This window comes from Nothoprocta perdicaria, unplaced genomic scaffold (genome assembly GCF_003342845.1).
Source record: "Nothoprocta perdicaria isolate Ctin4 unplaced genomic scaffold, notPer1 scaffold_13, whole genome shotgun sequence".
Classification (NCBI taxonomy): Eukaryota; Metazoa; Chordata; class Aves; order Tinamiformes; family Tinamidae; genus Nothoprocta; species Nothoprocta perdicaria.
Window position 1 is genome coordinate 6233554 of NW_020454427.1, and position 20564 is coordinate 6254117.

At 36.8% G+C, this 20564-nt stretch overlaps 1 protein-coding gene across 3 annotated transcripts in view; it reads left to right on the top strand.

The window, feature by feature from the left end:
• Nucleotides 1–20564, top strand: part of FAT1 (FAT atypical cadherin 1) — a 92676-nt gene that overhangs the window by 22779 nt on the left and 49333 nt on the right. For all 3 annotated transcript variants that reach the window (XM_026033562.1, XM_026033561.1, XM_026033563.1), the window contains exon 2: nucleotides 5730–6044. In XM_026033562.1, coding sequence (XP_025889347.1) covers nucleotides 5730–6044 — 315 coding nt within the window. The remainder of the gene's footprint in view (nucleotides 1–5729; nucleotides 6045–20564) is intronic.

Here is a 20564-nt window from a genome sequence, read left to right on the forward strand (position 1 = left end):
CTAAAACATGCGAGAATATTAAAGTTTCACAAAATATGAAGTGGAAATTTGGCTAGAATAACCACAAGCTTCTGGGAGGTGAGGCTTTGTGGATCCTTGCCCGTGAAAAATCCTAACTTCATAGATGTTACTAACTTTTTGGAAAGTGTTTGTCACTCACACTGAGGTAGTGGAGATTAAGGTCAYAATTTGAAATATGTACTAAGACGTATACTGCTTCTAATTTTATTTTTAATTTTAAAGATTATATAGACCTGAAATCATACTTTATACTTTTTGTGACTTAATGTTTGGATAGAATTGAAGACAAAGTAAAAGTCTCTGTTAATGTGATTGCAGACTAGTGTCACTGAGATACAGCATGTCTCTGTTTGTAATAAACAGTCTATTCACTTTTAGGTCTTTAATTTAGATTGGCTGTTCATTGAAGGCCATATTGGATCAAAATCTATGTTTATGAAATTCCTAAAATATAGCTGAATTGTTTTTCAGTGACGGCGTTTAAAGCAACTGAAGAAGCTTTTTGATTTGCCCAGCTTATTAGAATTTAGATTAATTAAGTTTGTAATCAGCTTTGAAGTGTCATATTCCAGGCCAGGGATTTCTCTTAGTTTGTTTCCCATGTTGCTCCCAGGGCAAATTCTGCTAAACTGCATTTTCATGCTTTACTAAGAAATGATTGCAGGTTTTGATTTCCATTGCAGAGTCATTAATATTGTTAATAAGAGTTCTCATGGATAAGCACACTTAAAGAGGATCATCCCTGGGAATTGGGAGTATTATCGTTTGAGCATTTGTTAATTGGATAGCATTGGCATATGTAAGGCTGTCAGATTTCAGATGGATTTGTATTTTTGTTTTTATTTTAAGAGTGACTTTGGTTCTAGCAATTTGGATTACGGGATTTAAATGGGAAGTAATGTTGGTTGTAAAGTTCATGTTTCTTGTCAAGTGCGGGGTTAATATTCTAATTTTTCCTTTGCTTCTTAAGCCTTCCTCCATACTGCATTTTGTCCCATTTTTATCCTATAGTATTAACTTAGGACTTCTGCTTTATTTTAAAACAACTAGTAGGAAAGTTCTGTTGGTTCTGATATAAAATTTCAGAGGTACAAATATTGTAAAATCAACTCTGATGTCCTTTCCCAGAAGACTGGGAAATATTTCATCAGAAGGCTTTTGTATTCCCCTCTGATGTCTAATGAGAGGTAAATATGAATGTGTTTTTATCCTGACAACCTGACAAGTTTTTAAAAAAATCCTTCTGTCACTTTTTCTGTCTAAAGAGAGAGACTTTCCTTTCTTCATCTTTTTCTGTCTAAYGACAGACTATACTGTATACAGTATTGAAAATACAATAGCAGTACTACATCTGTTGGGCTTTGCATCATTTAAAGAAAAAAGGTGAACAGATATCTGTTCAGAGCCAAAAAATGCTGCCAAAAATGATGATACTGATCACTGATACTTAACAGAGTTAGCCGATTGCAAGATTAAAACAAACTTTTGCTCCCTTATAGTTTATTTTATTATTTCTCTTTGATATTTGAATTGCAATGTCATTTTTCTATCTGCTGTTTTAGAACCACCAGATCTCCGGTTGACTTACTCGGTTGAGTGTGCGGACGTTAGTCTTTGGACATTGGAAGGGTGTTACTCCCTGGTCGATGGGATGGGCTGCTGGGGTTGAAAGATAAATTTTGCAAAAGCAGGAAGTTGGAGGCCAGCCGATAGTACTTTAAAGACACACTCTAGACCTCTGRTTTGGTAGGAGAACTTACTGTTCTCCTTCAAAATCTCTGTTGCAAAATGTTCTTAGTCATGTTAGTGTTCTTTGGACTTGTGCCTTCTAGAAGGGGTAGCAAACTGTGCTGCCGTTTCTGCTCATTGGTATTCACTATTGCTTCCTAGAAACCTATGATGAGGCTACTAGTGTCCTCATGCAAGATCAGGAAAGAATTAGTCTTAAGCTTGAAGAAATGAGTGACTTTAACTGAAGCAATGACAAAAATTGTAAAAAAAGAAAAAAAAATTGTATTTGTAATTCCTCATGTAAGGTTGGATCTCATGGTAATTTGGCCTGAAGGTGACARTTATTTTGTGCATCTGTTTAAAYTGTTGATTGTATTTTCCAAAATAATATGTGCTGATGCAGTACTAGGAGGAGCTCAGATTCTGATAGTGGRATTATTTTCCTTCGAGGCCTGATCACTGAGTTGCTACTTTATTGTTGGGTGGGGATGATAGGAAGAAAGCTGAGTCATGTCAGCAGACCAGTCATCCCTTCCCTCCCTTGGAGCTCCAGGAGAGCCAGGTGTGGTGCCCTGTCTCCCTCCCCTCTGAGTCCAAGGGCTGAAGGGAAATTTTKCTCCTTCCTTATCTCTTGTATAAGCCTTTGCATGGCTTGTACACTGCAGGAATATTATTTCAAGTCCCTTTTTAATATTGCCAAAAAATCCACTTCTAATGCATGCTGTCCAACTTCAACATTTTTTCCAAATTGTCTATATATTGCTATTCTGTCTGTATTAAACTTTTAAATAGATTCAATGCAGGGCATGTGGTTAGCCCCCTTCATTTTATTTATTTATTATCTTTATCTTTGTACTGCTAGGAAATATTCATTTAGTAACTGATTTTTAATTTGGTGTTAAATCTAAACACTAATGTATGCATTTTATTTAAGTGGCTGCTCATAAAATATTTCAATTTGGGCTTATATACAGTAATGCTTCTTGAAAAAATGTATACCCAACAGTTCAGGATCCATTTCAACATGAGAAACATGGAATTRTTTTAATAAATGAGACTTCATGTATTCTTTTTAATAATATACACTCAGAGTACAGGTGACCCTGTAGAAAATTAAAATTGGAGAAGTTTGGAATGCAAGAGCTACCCTGTTGGGTAGACATCTGTGTGGCCTGAATTGTTCAGCAGTCAGATGGTTAGACTGATCACGGACTCGTCATTGTACTAATGCAAAAGTCAGCATGGAACATGCATCAAGCATGTCAGAGATGTAGGTCTAATTTGAAAGGGATCTAGAAGTTACTCAGGTTGCTGTATTGTACTGTTAGTCTTTATCTCTATAATCCTGTTGCATCTTTTCCTTTTGAAAAAAACCAAAACCCTCATATTTATTTAGTTGTGGTGTGTTTCCCCCCTCCCCCCCCCTAAAAGCGTGTGATTTTAGAGAGTCAGAGAATTAGCAGTCCACCAAAGCAAAACAATGTCAGCCCTTTTYTCTCTGGCTAAGCTTTCATAGCTAAGGTTGTACAATCTGTATGCGTCAGCTGAGCAAGATTTCAGGAGAGCTCTATTACAAGAAGAAACTATTTCTTTAAAATCTTAAGGCTGTCTTAAAATTAATCTGCCAGTTTGGATGTCGCTGCGCTTCAGACTGCAGGACAGGTGTAAAAGGAAGCGAAGGTTGCTGAGTCTGGCAGCGTGCCCTGGGTGCTGCTCAGGCTGCGGGCAGCAGAACAGCCTCGCTGCAAGCCTTGCTGGAAGGGGCTTAGCACATGCGGCTCCTCTGCTTGGTAGGACTGGAAGGTCTTGCAAAGATTTCCAGTGTATTTATAGAATCTGCTTGATCTCTGAAGGTGGAGTGCCTGCATGCCATACCCAGCATGAAGGTTTTGTGGAGAAGCAGCCTGCAGAATTAAGCAATTTATGTGCTTCCAAAAAGTCTCCTGGCTGAAGCAGAGAAATTGAAAATGTGTAAGAGAAGTGAGCTAGAAAAATAGAGTGCAGGTAACTTCGTGCTCAGGACTTGTGCATTTGTTTTGAGAGTGCAAATTTATGATATCCTATAAAGAAATTATGCTAAATGTGGAATCTATGCAGATAATAGGTAASTGTTAACCACAGCACAATGCAGTGACTGAATAGTGTTTATGTATATRAAACTGCAGTCTAACAAAATACAAATAGCTAGCTGGAGAGACTGGCAGTKTGAAATGACAGGATCCTTAAAATTAATACCTTGGGTTTTGCTGGTATTTCTCTGGAAAGAAGGAAATCAGAAGCCACCATTTTGCTTTCAAGAATTGCTTTCAAGAATTTACAGGTTGTGAGCATACATACGTTCTGAGGCTATGGAAGTTTGCCAGCCCTCCTTTTGATTCTAATTCTGAAATCTTTTRCATTTTATAGAGCTAGTTTCCACAGTGACATCTGGTGGCAGCTCTAAATGCTGAGTTGATAGAAATTTTACATATGGATRTTCTGCAGGTTCAGCTATTACGTACTATTGCCTCCAACTCCCTGAAGTATCTTATTGGCATCTTAAAATTTGGGATGAATTCTCATTTTGCTCTTTAAGTAAAAACAAGGCCATGTGCCTGGGGTGTGTGAAGGAAATTACATTTACAATTAAATCCTTTCCTGTAGAATTTAAAAGCATAATGACATGGCTCAGCTAGCTCCCATTTTCCTGGCAGTGTATATGGGGAGTAGAGTAGATGGGCTCAGGGGCCAGGCACACGTGCTCTTGTMGAGTGGATGTATGCAAAGTCCCAAACCAGATGCGAGGGGGATATTTTGGCTCATTTGGGGACTAATCCTGATTAGGCCTTTATGTATGAGTGTCATATAAAAGCCAGAGTCATGGCAGAACTGTTGTAAGGTTCCCACAGAAATGGTTGTGAGGGGTTTTTTGATCCCTCACCCCTGTGACATACTCGGGTCACCTTAAATTCTGTGTAACAAATATCTGGAAGGCAGCAAGCTGTAAGAGACACTGGCTGGAAAAAAGGAAGACGCKCAAAGTTTCTGTCATGGCTTGGCTCTATGAAGCTCTTTGATATTCTCCCCTCCTCAAATAAGTTATCGCCACRTCGTATGCTAGTTTGACAAGTAACACCTTGTGGCTGTACCTTGTAGAGTAAAGGTACTTGTAAAAGAGTAAAGATACTTATAAAATAGCACTATGCTTACTCTTTTTACAGTGGATCAAAACTTGAGTTCCTCATTCATTATTTAGTTCTTGCTCAGCTCCTGTAAACTCAATAGATGGATTTTTATGAAGTTTGTGAATTCTGTAGCTGTTGCTTAGGCGGCAGTTCAGTTTATGGGTGTGCGGCTCTGAAGCTAAGCACTGCTTTCTCTTACCAGAATAATGGCAGCCATTTGTCCTAAAGCTACAAAAATTAACTTCAGGGCAAATTTTGATTTTTTTTTTTTTTGCTAAGATTTCTTTGTAAGCCCAAATACTTACATCTGTTAATTTAGACACATTTGTAAGAATATATKGCATTTCAATAGCTACTCACTGACGTGGATAACAATAAACATTCAGAAGCTTGGCATCTAAATCAGATAATTTAATATTGTGTAAGATATACTGTAATTGAAAGAATAAAGAATGTCATTCAAGTGTCATTCTGCAAAGGCTACAAATTACTCATTACAGTTCATCTAGTTAGTTGTTTAGGCAAAATAGCTTTTGTGAATAGTTAATTGATCAGATAAACCTCAAAAAATGCTGGAAAGAAAGTTAAGAAATACACTGTGTCAGTATCTGCAATACATAATTAMTGAAAAATGCTTTAGTAATTTATTTTTTGTGACTTCAGGTGAGCCATTGTATGTTTATATGAACACATAAACAGTTCTTGTAGAACTGGTCTCAGTTATGTGATTTTATTAACTTGTTACTTACTCTTTTTCTACATGTTTCTGTATATTTAATGAGCTTTTTATTTCTTTATCTTCCTGTTTAACAGGTATTATAGAGACTGCTGATCATCTGGACTGTGAGACTACTTCCCATTACTGGTTAACCATTTATGCAACAGACCAAGGTGTTGTGCCTCTATCRTCTTTCATCGAAATCTACATAGAAGTCGGGGATGTTAATGATAATGCCCCTCAGACAACAGAACCAGTTTATTACCCAGAAGTCATGGAAAACTCGCCTAAAGATGTGTCCGTTGTGCAGATTGAGGCATTTGATCCAGATTCCAGCTCAAGCGAGAAGTTAACCTACAAGATTACTAGTGGAAATCCACAGGGCTTCTTTTCAATAAATCCCCAGACTGGTAAGTACAGCATAGTGGTTTTTTGTTGAATGTGATTGAATCTATATATTATTGTGTATTGAACGAACAAAATCAAGATCTTAAGTTTAACATTATAACTATGCTTTCACAGTAGTTACAGAGAAAACCTGCTCTCTTGGGCTGGATTGATAAGAGCAAGTCATGCAGACCGGTASAGGTGGATTTGGAAGTGAAACAGTTCGTTCAAAGTAATTGACGTCCTTGCTATACACATTTTTGAAGGYTTACTTCACAGCAGCACTGCTCTAGACTAAGCAATGCCCATTTGTGTTTGGAGTGCAATAAGCATGTTCCTGCAGTGTATCTTTTAGCTTAGTTTCATTCAAAAGGAATCCGGCTTATGTGCTCCGGGACTTGTCCTTGCTGTGAATCTCAGCATAGCCGGTCGAGATAATCAGGAGATTTGCTTCAAAGGTGCAGTCCTGACATGAGCCAAAACACTGGATGATCTAAAATTTGTCAGGGCCAGTGTTTTTAGCAGCTTCCTTTTTCAGATTTTCATGCATGGGTTTTTGTTGCAGTGCAGGTCATTTTCTAAGTACAAACTTGCTTGTCTGGCAGTCAGAAAGGACTGTCTATGTAGGTAGCTGTTGCAATTGTAAGAGATACAAAATCTGAAAGATGATAAAGATTATTTGTAGTTGTGGTTTTATATAATGAAAAGAAAGAGTCTTAGTTCAATAGTTTGTAAAGTTTCAGAAAAACAGGCTGAGGTTTCAGTAGCGAAGTACAAATACAAGAAACAAGTGACACTTTATAACCTGTGAATTACAAATGCTGAAATGTGTGCAGGGCAGAGAGGGAACAGAATACCCTGTTTTAACTGAAGCTGCTCAGTGAGCTTGAAAGGAATGTAAAGGTTGCCAGCCATCCTTTTTGCTTGTGAATGAATGTATCGAAGACAGTACCTATACTAGTTTTTTTTTCCCCTCAACAAATGCTTCATAAAGAGTTTGTTATTCATACTTTGTTTGGCAGGGCACAACTTAGCTTTTCATATCACACATTTAGGTGCTATTTCAAAGTACAGATTTCAAGAGATTCTTCTGATTGATTCAACAAGAAATTCCTCCTCAGAATGCAGAATGTTTTAGACATTTAGAATTGTGCTAGATGGATATTTTTAATTTTAATCTCTTTACACAGGAGGTAGAAGGAAGGAATACAAGCCTTTTGCAATTTAGCTCCTTTTCATTCATGGAGGAAATTGCAGGGAATTTAAAGGAGTGAAACTATGGGTTAAAGGTGTGTTTTGAAGGTCGTGTTTAGACTATAGCCCTAATTCTGTTTCATAGGATATGGAAAACGTGGATGCTGTAACAGTTGAGACTGTTGTATCAGCAAAGCTCTGCATACAAACACRTATGTTATTGGGGTTATTTCAGACAGTTACTTTGCCTCCACATGCTGCATCTGCATAAGAAGGCACTGTCAAGAGGCACATATGAAATAGTTATAGCAACAGATAGTTAGCTTATTTGGGGCCTAAATCTAAACAGTATGTTTAGGGGAGTGTTATTTTTAGACCAAGGACTGCCTGACAGAAAGCAGAACAGCACAAATCCATAATACATTTTAAAGGGAATGCAGAAACAGTTTRTGATCTTGAATTCCACTTCTTTCTCTTTTTCTCTGCTTACTTCTGATTCAAAAGGAAAAAAATGTTCCCTACCTCTCTGTAGTCTTTCTCTTTATTGCCTCTTTGTATTCTCTGAAAGCACTGTTTGCCTTCTTTTGCCTTGGTATTTCTTGTCTCAATCAGTTATGCAGATAATGTGGGAGTAAACTCACCTGTGAGTTGAAAAAATGGTCTGCTTTGCTCAAATTACAGGTGAACATAAGCAGCCTACATTTATTCCTGCCTATATCATTGACTAAACCTATTTTTTGTTGCCTTTTGTTATTTACCTTTTTTTCTCCTCTTATTTGTTCTGTTTATTCTTGTCTTTTCYGATTCTTCCCTGCCTTCTATTTCCAAACCTTGTAACACAAACACTAGTATACCCACCTCACCTCAGTTTTGACCTGAAGAAACATCCTGATTCCTATATTATAGATAAGAAATTTAAAGCATAAAGAGATTAAAATGATTTGTCTTCAGATGGAGTTTGTAAGGCAGGAGGCTAGAAAAACTCTAAACTCTCTATTAGATTAGAGTGAGTTCGCGCAGTAGATGGTGAAGTTATAAGGCACATTTAATACAAAACTAATAAAGATTTGTGTCAGGAGAGTTTCTATCACATTTTTATTGTTGCATATGTACTGTAAAGTAAGAAACGCACTATAAAGTACTTCTTAGCCCCAYGTTAAAGGGAAAAACAAATGAAAGTAAATAGATTTCAGAACACAAGCACTGAAAACACTCCCTGTAGTTTAGCAGGGTTTGTGAGAGGGGAAAAGTGTTGGTTTTGAAGTGCGTTTAAATCACAGGAATAAAAAAAAAAAAAAATAATCAATGTATTTGTTCCTGTAAAAACTGTAGTGCTGGCTAGACAAACATAAGAGAGAAAGAGGAAAAAGTGTGTGGAGGAGGATGGAATGGACACCTTTTTAGCTCTTTTTGCTGTGTATTCAGAGTGCATTCAARTATGTATGGTGAAAATCAAATGACTGATTCATATACCCCCCCACACACATACACGCACATATGTAGTCTTCTTATTGTATTGAAAGCTAATATGAATTGTTGTATTTTCTTTTCCCGCATATTTGGTTTGAAACTGTCTTATCAACACTAGACATTAACATAGTGATCAAAATGAGTTTGGACTGAAGTTATCAGATTTCCTAAGTCACTCTTCTGTCTCTTACAAATCAAATATGYTTAACGTGAATAGATCTGATTTAAGTGAAAGTTCTTTCGCTCAGATTGGAATGTTAAACAATTTAAAAATGACTTTAAAAAAAAGTTTGGTAATATGATAGTTACAGTACAGACTGAAGTGCTCCTCACTTTATTAAAACAAGGCTTAGCAGAAAAGAACATTAGACTAGAATTAGTGAGATTGTTCTGCTCAGTTTTCTCATGCAGACCTGTATATACTTTTGCCAAAGTATAAGAACCGAACGCAGGATATGTTTGTTACTTAGGGTCATTGTGCAGCCCAAAGCAAGGCAAATCAAGTACTGAAGATGTGATTAAATTATTAGGATTGGTATTTGGTCCAAGTCAAGGCAGGACTTGGGTTGGGATTCTTGAAATGGGTGGTGAATGCTAATAATATGTTTCAACTGATACCATGTTGCTGTCTTCCCTCCAGGTTAAGGATCATCTTTTTATTCAGTCTTTTTATAGAACTAACACTATGATATCATAGACCCTGATTAAACTCTTGCACATTATAGTAATACAGATAATAAATAGCAATAGCCTGCATGTAACCCATGTAAAGAAAAGTACCGTTTTCTGTCTCTGTAAGTAGCTGGTTCCTTTGTAGATCCTTGTAGCCTCTGAACTTGCTAAAGTGTCTCTCTCTCTCCTGTATTTATAGATAGGTGCCTGTCAGTTATTCTTCCTATCTAGGGGAGATTTCATGCTTCACAGARGAGATTTAGTTTCCCTGCAAGAACTGTCAATTAACTGAGCTAGTACCAAAAGTGCTACTGTTAGAAGTGGATTCTGCGTGCTTCTTAAGAAGATCAGTTTCTCCTAGTAAATACTTATATTCACTTGAAAAAAATCTTTTAAAGTACTTATTACATTTTTGAAAATACATGTTAGTAACCTTGTACATAGAAATATTGTTTCAGTGTTTGGAACAGGAAATGTAACACATTGCATCATGTGACATATTTGATAATCTTTTCAGATGTACCCGGCCTTTGATCAAAATAAGGAAAATATAATTTTCTTTAGTTCTGGAGTTCATGTGAAAAGAAAAAAAGCTGGTGTACATGTGAGCTGRTCAAGTAAAATAAAAAATCACTATCATAGTACTGTTTGCAGGAAAGAATCAGTAAATGGATTAATTGCACAACTGTCATGGTCAACCTGAACACAATAGTAGGAAGATGTGTAAGTTGTGGTAACTATCTAGGATTTAGCATAGGGTACTATATCCTGCTGTTGTCTTGCAGAATAGTTTTAAGGTGAATATGGAAATAATTGTTCAAAAGTAAAGGGCTTTGAGCTGTTTTAATGTATGTAGATGGAAGGAGTTGGCATTGGCAGTATTTGAGAGCCTTCCTTGCTAGTAGGACCACTAGAGTTAATTTCCTCACTCTAAAGCTGAGGCTGTTTACTGGAGATCTAGGAAATTTTGTTTAGCAACAYTTACATGGCAGTCTGAAGCAATGGATTATATAAAAGTCAGCAAATTCAGAGTCCTGGGATTTGGAGCCTCCAGAATATGCTGGAGTTTTTTGTTTTTTTTGTTTTCTGATATGCCTAGTAGAAATCAGTGAGTTTTTGCCATTTATTGTGGATAGGATTTGTTTATGAGTTTTTGTTTTACATTTTATAATTATAAGCAATAATAAGAACAAAGGATTTGAAACTCAGTTATCAGAATGCCCTTTAGCTTGCTAGTCTTTATATTTAAAGATTATGGAGAGCCTTACTGCAATTTTGTGCCGCTAATATCTTAAATATCTTAAATATCTTAAAAAGTTGTCTGTAAGATAATTGGAAAACATAACTAATAAATAAGGCCATGTCTTTTTTCCGGGTGTTTTATTCATAATTTGTCACTGCTGGTAGATTTCAGGTATAGTATTTAAGAGGGAAATATTTATAAAAACCTTTTAAGGTGTTTATGTGCAAATAAAATTTGACAAACAGCCTGCCCACTGAGACAAGCGTGCAAGTGCAGGCGGTGTCTGTTGGATGCATCTGGAGAGATTTTTGCCTCAGAAGGTGGCAAAGAGATGGACCGACAGCGGAGGCCTCAGGGAGGTGGCAACAAGGTGTTTTACCCCTAGGCCATTGGTGCAAGTCCAGATGCAGAACTGAAAAAAAATGACATCTGGCTGGAACTGGCATTTCCCTCAAAGGAAGTGATGTTACTTTATCATTGCTTTTTTCAAGGACTACGTTTGCCCAGAGTAAGTGGAGGAAAATATGAAAACATTCCTTAATTAGAGTATCTCATCTCTGGGAATGTTTTAATGTCTGTTTGTTCATTAGTATACTAGAATWCCAGTAAGGGCAACACACTTGCACTTCAGACTTAAGGCCATGAGGAAATTTTTTAAATGCTCAGGTAGTAATTGTTTTAGACCTGGGTGTTAARTAGTTGTTATTGGATTTTTATTTTTTAGAACATTTTTAAATATTTAAACATTTTTAACATTAAACTTTTTTTTTTATTAGACAACTACATAAAAGTCCATACTGGGCTTTCTGGGAGCCTGATTTCATTTGGTGTCTAGACAAATCCATTAATGCTTTGGAAAACAGATTTGTTCAGTTATATACACAATGAGTCACATCCATGGTTGTGTTTGTGCAAACACTGGATATTTTGACATGAACAGCTGTTTTCAGTGGGCAGGTTTATAGGTTTATATATTTATTCAACTTATTATGCTTTCTTTKTGTAATATACCGATTTTACTTATTACTTTTGAGAAAAATGTTGAAGCATGGCAGTTGGCAGCATAGTTGTAGTGATTCTTAGATGGCTGAACAAATTTTTTGTAGGGCATCTTACCAGGAGTGGCTGATCATACCATTATCTATAGAKATATATATATATTTGTGGAAATGTTTATGAGCGGTGAATCCTAATGAATATATGGAAGATGATAGCTGGTTGCTAATGTATATTTTAGAGCTCAGGACAGAATTATGTACATTTAAATTAGAGGTTGAATTGAAACAAACTTTTTTTTTTTTTTTTTAATGAAACAGCAGAGCTGCTTTAAATGGAAACTTTTGTTGTTGTTGGACCTGGTAAGAATTATAAAGGTAGGATACAAAGTGGTTCCCAGTTTAAACTTTCAGTTGTACAGAACTGCAGATCTTCTAAGGGGCTAGAATGTTGTAATTTTTTTTTCCTGTTATCACTTCCTGTGCTTTGTAGTTTCCCTCTCCTTGTTTTGCAAAACTTCATGGGAAATTAAAAGAAAGGTATTTGGCTTTAACTCCCAGCTGTAATGGCTCAGCAAGTCATATGCAAAACACAGTCATTTCAGAGCTAAAGAGAGCAGAGTTAACTACCCCAGAACTGGAGTCATTAAAGTGAACTGCCTAAACAAAAGGAGCTAAGTGGATTCCCCCAGGCCTAGCTCTGCATCTGTTTTCATAGTTAGCCATTCTGCCATGCCATGATTTTAAAAGATGCCACTCCTCAATGCTACTGGCTTTATATAACTAACATCTGAAAGATTGCTGGGTTGAGGCACCTGGAAACAAGCCTGTAGCACTTCCTTGTAAGTGGCAGTATGTGCACTGCAATAGTAAAAAGCACATGTGTAAAATGAAAGACTGGAATCCTAATAGGGTACCAAGAGATGGTGAGGGAAGATCTCCTATACTTTCTTGTATTCCTTTGTCCATGTATGCAAGTTAGAAATCACTTCTGATCCTGTAAAATAGATTTTTTTTTTTTCTGGCCAAACAGGTGTGGATATTCACTCCTCAGGACTGCGGCGTTCTGTGGCCTGGCTAGATTTGGCCTGGGAAAGAGTCAGGGCTGAGTAGCAAATACTCTTGTCTTTGGGAGCCACCTGCTACAGCGGTTGAAGGCAATGGCAGTGAATGAGCAGTGCCCTGTATAAGAGTTTTCATAGAATCATAGAATGCCGAAGGTTGGAAGGGACCTCAGAGGTCATCGAGTCCAACCCCCCTGCTCATGCAGGGTCACCTAGAGCACGTGGCACAGGGCTGCATCCAAGTGGGTTTTAAAGATCTCCAAAGAAGGAGACTCCACAACCTCTCTGGGCAGCCTGTTCCAGTGCTTTGTCACCCTCACAGTGAAGAAATGCTTCCTTAAGTTCCTGTGGAACTTCCGATGCTTCAGTTTGAAGCCATTTCCTCTAGTCCTAGAGGAGTTTTGAGTCAGCTTTGCAGAAATACTGAGTGGAAAAGCATAGCTTTCTATGCCTTTAACATGTGTTGATATCAAAATGCTGAGTCCTTTCAAAAATCAGATCTGGATTCATGGATATCCTGCTATCCTGTCCTAGATAGGATAATAACACAATTCATTTCAAGTCTTAATTTCCCAGTGATTTGATTTTGCAGGTATAAAATAGGAATAATTATGCAATTGTTTGGGAGTGTTGTGAAGATAAAATTCCTTCTTATTTATGAAGCAATTTGGATATTGTCATGAGAATACTGTGGGCTTTCCTGAAAAGAAATTAGTCATCTTCTGGTGTTGGTTTTAAGCCCTTTAGATAAGGTCTGTAGACATCTACTGCATAGGCAAGTCCAACAGAAACAATGAGCAACTACCCCCTTTGGGACATCCTGCATCCTGTGCGCAGAATGAGGCCTGAACCTGAGTATCTTAATGCACACGTTCAAGATAGGCAAATTAAGATGTTTTGGCAGTCTTAACTCTAGTCTGGGTGACTGAGCATCTAAAAAGGTTTGTACAGAATGAAATATTATTTTATGTACTTTTGCTCTTATTTTCTTTTTCTCTCCCCCTCCTTTCTATTCTCTCAAGTTTTGAAAGTACTTGCACTAAATTGATCCGATAGCAATTTAGTATTGCAGCAGTTTCTGCTTCATAAATCATACCACACCTGAAAATGTGTATTACAAAGCTAGTGTCAACCTTTAAGTGCTGAATTAAAGACATTTTTATATGTGCAATCCCACCGTCTAATGCTATTCTAATATGTAAAAAAAAATCGTTCCCTGGAAGAGTAGGATTAAAATTTTGGAAACACTTCCAGTCTGTGGATCTTGCACTCAGTTTAATAGCTTCTAGCAATCCTTAGAGCTTTGTGAAGTTATAAAATGCTAACTGCCAGCAGGAGAATCTGCTACCTCACCTGATTATATCAATTTACACTGCTCCTAACCTTCAAAGCAATATCTTTGCGTGCGTGTGTGTGTGGTGCTGGTTTGGAGCCTGAGTAAAGTGAAATAGGAAATGGGTACAGCTGCAAACAACTTCCAAGGGTTTCCGATAACATTGGAGAATTACTTAGTGAGGAAATGAAGGGCCAGTGACCACACAATAGCGTGTGCTTCATTTTAACAAAGGAAATCTCTGTTTAACTACTTACACTTTTTCTTTCCAGCTAACCTAACATTTTGAACTTGAATAAAGTAAGTTTTACTGCATTACACCTTAATGTGATTTAGAGATAAATAAAACCCCAAATGTTGAATTTTATTTCATTACTACTTTAGCTGTCAAACAATGCCAGCCTTAATTATTTACTCATTCATGTCACACAGAGCGTATATGAACCCTTTGAACATTACTGAGAGAAAGTATAATCAATTACACTGGCTCTATGACATTATTTTTTTTTATCTTTATGGAAAATGGGGCCAGGATTAACTCAAATGTTTGTGAAACTTCTGCTGACCAGGGAAGATTACATGTGTAGCTAAAGGTTTGTATAGACATACATTTGCAAAGAGAGTTTATTTTGGCATAAAGCTGATTTTATTTTCCATTGTAAATATTGTTTCAAGCACTTGAAGGAATGTGGCTAGACCAGTGGTTTTCAACCAAGTCTCTTTTGGGACTGGAAAAACAAGTTTATGTCTGTAAAATTTCTAGTAGGGTCTTCACATCTATTTTCCAGTGTCCAGTGATTTAGCAGTTGAGAGGACTGGAAGCTTGCTGTACTATGGGCAGGGTTATCTGGGCAACGCCAGTTGTGAAGCTTCAAGCAAAGATCACTTTTTTTAAATTTTAGATTGTGGTACTTGGCATCTTTTTTATTCTGCTTATATTGCTTTAGAAAAAGGTAGGAGCTGGGAAAAAATAGAAAATAAGCCAAATAACAGCACAGCAGTCCTTTGTCATGTTTCTATGCCTGGGACTACTCTACATCCATCATCTCTGCAGTAAAGTGGGGTTTAAAAAAAAAATCAAGGTTTTCTTCCCAAGAAATTATTTGCCTTCATATAACCTGATGCCAAGTAGTGATGGAAGCATCATCCTTCTATATCATATGTTCTTTTAAGCTGGAATAGGTAATGTGGGAAATGATAATTGTAACTGGAAAAGATACAGTAATCAGATTCTGTTATGAGGCACATGCATCATAGCCCCTTCAGCAGTGTAATGGTTTTCACAGCTACCAAGTTTCCCTTGATCTGCTCTCTGAGTAGTGTAGCTTTTATGCAGTCTTTATATATATATATAATAAATGTGTAAGCATCTGTATTGATTAGTCTTCTGTTAAGAGAAGATTATTCAGTTACAATTTGTGTCCCACATTTGAATTTAGCTTGGTGAAATTTTTGGAATGATGGCAATGAAAGATCATTCCCAACAGAAAGGTAGGTCTGTCTTGAAAGAATATTTTTTTCTCTCCTGGAAAAATCACACTAGAATCATGGTTGGGATAACCTCATAACCAAGAGTCAGCTGGAAAATTCCTCTTCTCTTCTCAGAGCGCTAAAGCGTGACCTTTGGCACCAGCCTGGGGTTCTGTTTGTCGGGAGTTCTGCTTGAAGGGCTTTACGTGTGGTCCGCTTACAGAATTCATTCTCTTTTACTAGAAGGTAGAAGATACCAGCACATGCCAGATTTATTCCAGCAGTACTCTGTCTCATAAATATAGGAAGTAACATGCAATTAAAACAAAAATAATGCATTGTGTTAATGTCCAAATACTTAGTGGATGGTTTAGGGTTTAGATATATAGCGAGTTAGTGGCCTTGAAAGAAAACCTATAATGCTGTTGGAAATATGCGTATTTTTAGTGTCATTTGAACTTCAACTTCCTCTCTATTTCTGCAAGCACATTTGTCATCATAAATCATCCTGCATATCAAAGGAGAAAATTTAATAAGGAGGTGGGATTGTTACACTGTTGTCCAAACTTTCCTGACGTTTGAAAGGTTGAAATACATAGGCAAAAAAATGCTGCAAGATCATTGGTAAGCCCATGGCTGCCTAAAACCCAGAAATATGTCAAAATAATAATTTTTATCCCATTTATCCACATATTGAGAAGAATCCCAAGATTGGAATAAGGCAGCTCTTTCAGAAAACAAGGGCTTGTTTTTATTGATAGTGTTACATCACTCCATGTATTTTCTGTCATACTGCTATTACTTTTTCTCTCAATACCTGCAGGAAAAAGCTTTTAGTTCTAATCTCAGTGCTATGATAAACTTACAAAAAGCAACTTCCAAATCACATTCGTAATTCACCCAGTTCAAGGCTTTCAAAATGTTTCTATATTCCAGCAGCAGAAATATAAGCCTGGTTTGTTGGCTTATTATCAGTTGTTCATACATTTTCAACTGTAGAAGGCTTTTTAAATTTCATCCTCTCAAGCTGGCAAGGAAAGACCGATCATCCATTTCAACTGAGGAGCTTCCTCAAAAAATCCTAGTTCGGATTGATCAGAGGAAAAAAATCTAGCACGCTAGCTGTACAGATAAAATAATAAATATTAGATGGCTATTGGAGATGTTAAAGATGAATTCTCCCCTTCCATAATGTAGTCCATGCTTTCAAGATCTCATGGACTTTGTCTGTAGCTACCAGGTAGCTATTTTCTAACCTCTTCTCTGCAGATCGGGTAAGTTGCATGTTGAACCAGAGACTTTAATTTCTTACTGTGCTTAGTTCCTGCCACTGTAACTTACCAGTAGGTTTTAATGCAGCTGACTCAGGCCTTGGGAGGGCCAAATTAGGCCAATCTTCTCAGCTATCTGCACAGAATATTGCAGGATTTGGCCCTCCAAAGGGCAGTCGGATACATTAGAACTTCTCCCACATATAGAGGGGGCTTCTTGTGCTGTTCTCAAAGTTAGCAAAAAAAAAAAAAAAAAAGAAAAAGAAAAAAAGGTTTCTAGTTGTATTAAATGTTTTGCTCTTCTCTCCATAGTACATTTTGTTGCTTGTAAACTTTTTATTAAGTGTCAAAAAGCTTTCAGGAGTTTGTCATGCTGCTTAGTTCTTCTCAAGCCATGCTGTCGTTATGTGTGTACTGTAATTATAAAGTGCAAGGATGTTCTGAGAGATACCTGAATTGCATGAGAGCAACACTGACACCAAGGCTACAGCCAGCATGGATTTGCTGTGATATTTCTCTTTGAAAGCAGGTATTCTTAACTAGCTGTAGTAATTTTAAAAATATTGTTAAAGCTATATATTGCTTATAAATTAATATTTATAAATTATTATAATAATTATAATTATTATAAATTAAATGCTTATAAATTGTTTGCTTGATGAGGCATAGTTGCCATTCATACAGACTCTGAATTTGTGGTTGCCAGTAGTTAACTATAGATCTAGCTGTTGGTAAACACTCCAAGTGAAAAATTTGAAATCGAACTTCTTTAGCTAGCCTGCATTTTGGAGGAAGTGTTTGCTAGTAGCTTTACCAGCAGAATAAAATGTAAAGAGTTTTATATGGTCTTTTCCTCTGACTTTGTGAATTTGGCACAATCTTCCTTAATCCATACATGTGTTACAACAATTTAATGGGAGATTAATCACGAAGCTGAAAAACATCTGAGGCAGAGGAAGTGACCCTCGAAGCTAACCTCAGTCCTTTAATCATGGCTCTTAAATATTTCTCCCAACTGATAGGACTTTTTTTAAAACATGTTAAAAGCTCAGTGCTGGTCTCAGTAAGCTGAAAAACATATTTCCTTTAGTCAAGGAAAAAATGGCCTTTTTTTGTAAAGGAGAGTGAAGGTCCTTCTTTCCATTTAAGCAGAGTAAAGATTATGTCAGTCTGAAATGATCTTTTAAGGTATTGTGAGATTTTATGGAAATAACGCAGTTATTAGAAATAGCATGACTCAAAATGAGAGAATAGAAGAGAATGATGAAGATAAGGTAGCTGGAGCAATTAATTACCAAAGGAATTTGGCCTTTCAGTGGGTGTGGCTTTCAAAAAGCAGATGGTGAATCGAAGGCAGAATGATTCTGCAAGGTGAGCAAAGAGATAACAAAAATTTATAGTGTTCTCTTGATAGTAAGATCAAAGTTCATCCCACAGGACATTCATCATCAGTGTTATTAGTTTCCTTTGTATAATCATATATAATTTTTATTATTGTATTTTTTCCATTTGAAAATGTTTAGTTATTTTTGTTATTAGAAGTATCATTTTTTCCCTGTTTCATTTGATACTGCTCATGGCTTACTTCTCGCCCTTCTCTCTCTCTCTCTCTCTCTCTYTCTCTCTCTCTCTCTCTCTCTCTCTCTCTCTCTCTCTCTCTCGTATGAGAGAACCAAACTACTAGAAGAATATGATTGGGAATGAAACTGTCTATATAGCAAATGCTTGGAATGCAGGAGCTCTAGATTTAGGTTTATTTTTCCAGTATAACTGTTTTGAGAGGCTGAGATTATTTATATTAGTCCCCAAGTAGATACACTTGTAAAAGAATAACTGTGGGGAGGCAGTTATACCACATCTCTTAACAAAAACAGCCTGAAAATACTCCAACTAGTGTGCTCAAAGCTAAATGGATATGCTATGGATATGGATAGCTATGGATAATTAATGAAACTACATGGCTAACGGAGGACACATTTGAGCAGCCTTCAGTACAATACGATCACTAAATACAGGTTTTAGATTTAGTCTCAAAGTTGAAGCTTCACCATGCTTATTGCGTTCACTACTTAGTTGTTTGTTTTAAGTGGTTTTATTTCTCCCTGCGCCATACTTTAATAATCCTTAGTGGACTGCTTGTCTCTACTTCCTGCTTGCGATCATTAAAATGATTAATGAGGACTCTGATCATCAAATTCTTTTTTTTTTTAATCAGGTTGTTGTTAAGACTCACTTTTCTAAACCATTTAAAGTGTGAGATAGACATACAAAATTAGACTTTGTAGTATTAGAACTGAGTAATTAAATGGCTATTGCTACTGATGAACCTTGTCACTAGTGCTATGAAATATCAGGCGTAGGATTAAGTAACTTTCAGTTTAATATACAAAGTTTGCAGTCTGCCCTGGCAACATGTTCCGTACTCATAAACAGAGAGAGGATTGCACCTTGGTACACAACTGATATGCTGGTGCAGGCAAGCCCTTATAGACTAGGCTTGTTTGATGCAYCGAGATATCTCAGTTATTAATCATATTTTCATGGTGTACCGTTCAAAGAGCAAGATACTCTTCAGCTGAGATTGATATTTCAAAAAGGATTCTTAAGAATTTCACTTGAAATCCAGCGCGTGCCCTTCAGCACCTCGAACAGAACATACAAGAACGTGATCTAGAAAACAAGCAGTGGTGGCTGGATAAAGCGCTTGATAAAGTATTGGGGCTCTTCAGCCTCAAGTTCTTCTTCAGCCTGAAGTTTAACTAGCTGCCTGTGAGCTAGTGGCAGTGTCCTGGTGGCCTAACTGCTGCAGGTGGAAAAGGAAGGGGAAGAGACACCTAAGCTCTGGAGAGATTAGTGAACTGCACTAATGCTATAGAGAACGGAGAGGGAAAGGTGTTTTCAGCATGATATACAACCTTTTAATTATCTTTAAAGGCTGCCCTTTTAATTATAATTAAAGGCTGCCCTTTTAATTATCTTTTAAAACTAAATATTCATGGGGTGGTGCAACTGGTTTTTTTTTTTTTTTTCAAAATACCTTGATCAGAAAATTGAAATCTAAAGTGAAAAAAAAAAGCATGCCATTTCCTCCTTAGTCCTCCAAAGGGTTTTAAACTCCACAGAACAGTCTCTTAAGCATCAGGCTGCGCCACACGGAGTGATCTTTTTTCTAGGTGAGCAACTGTGCAGCAAAAACAGAAAATTCAAGAGACCAGAGAGAGCAAGCAACCAAGAACATGGCCCTCTAGTTAGCCATTAGCTAAGAGAGTGGAAAGAAGAATCAGAGCTCTCAACATTTTTCCTGAAAAGTGTCATCACTTTTACATTTGTCGGTCCTTGGACAAAATAATAGATTAAATTAGTTCTAAAAGCTTTACTTGAGTGGAAGAGGCCTTTGCAACTCCTTCATCACTAGTTTGTATTTAGAATCAATTTTTCAGCACTCCTCTTGAAAATTACTTGGAACAATTCTGCTGCTGCTAGTTTTTAATGAGAACTTTTAATGTGTTTAGAACAAGAAGTTTAGGAATGAAAAGCAAGTAAAATATCTAAGAAGCTGTTTCTAAGACCCTGTAAACCAAAGCTGTTCATTTTCCTTGTGATGGATTTTCTCTAGTACAATGATTGCCTGGGGCTTGGGGTTGTTTTATAATTTAGCAGCCTGCATTTGACTTGAGATACTAGACAGTACACTGCCAACCTTACACTCATCTCTTTCTGACTGATAAGACATAAAAGTTGCGTTTTTTTTTCAGCTGAAAAGCAGAAGTCTCATCTGCTCAGATAACAATCTGTCTGCTCTTATAATCATTAACCTATTTATTAACCTGT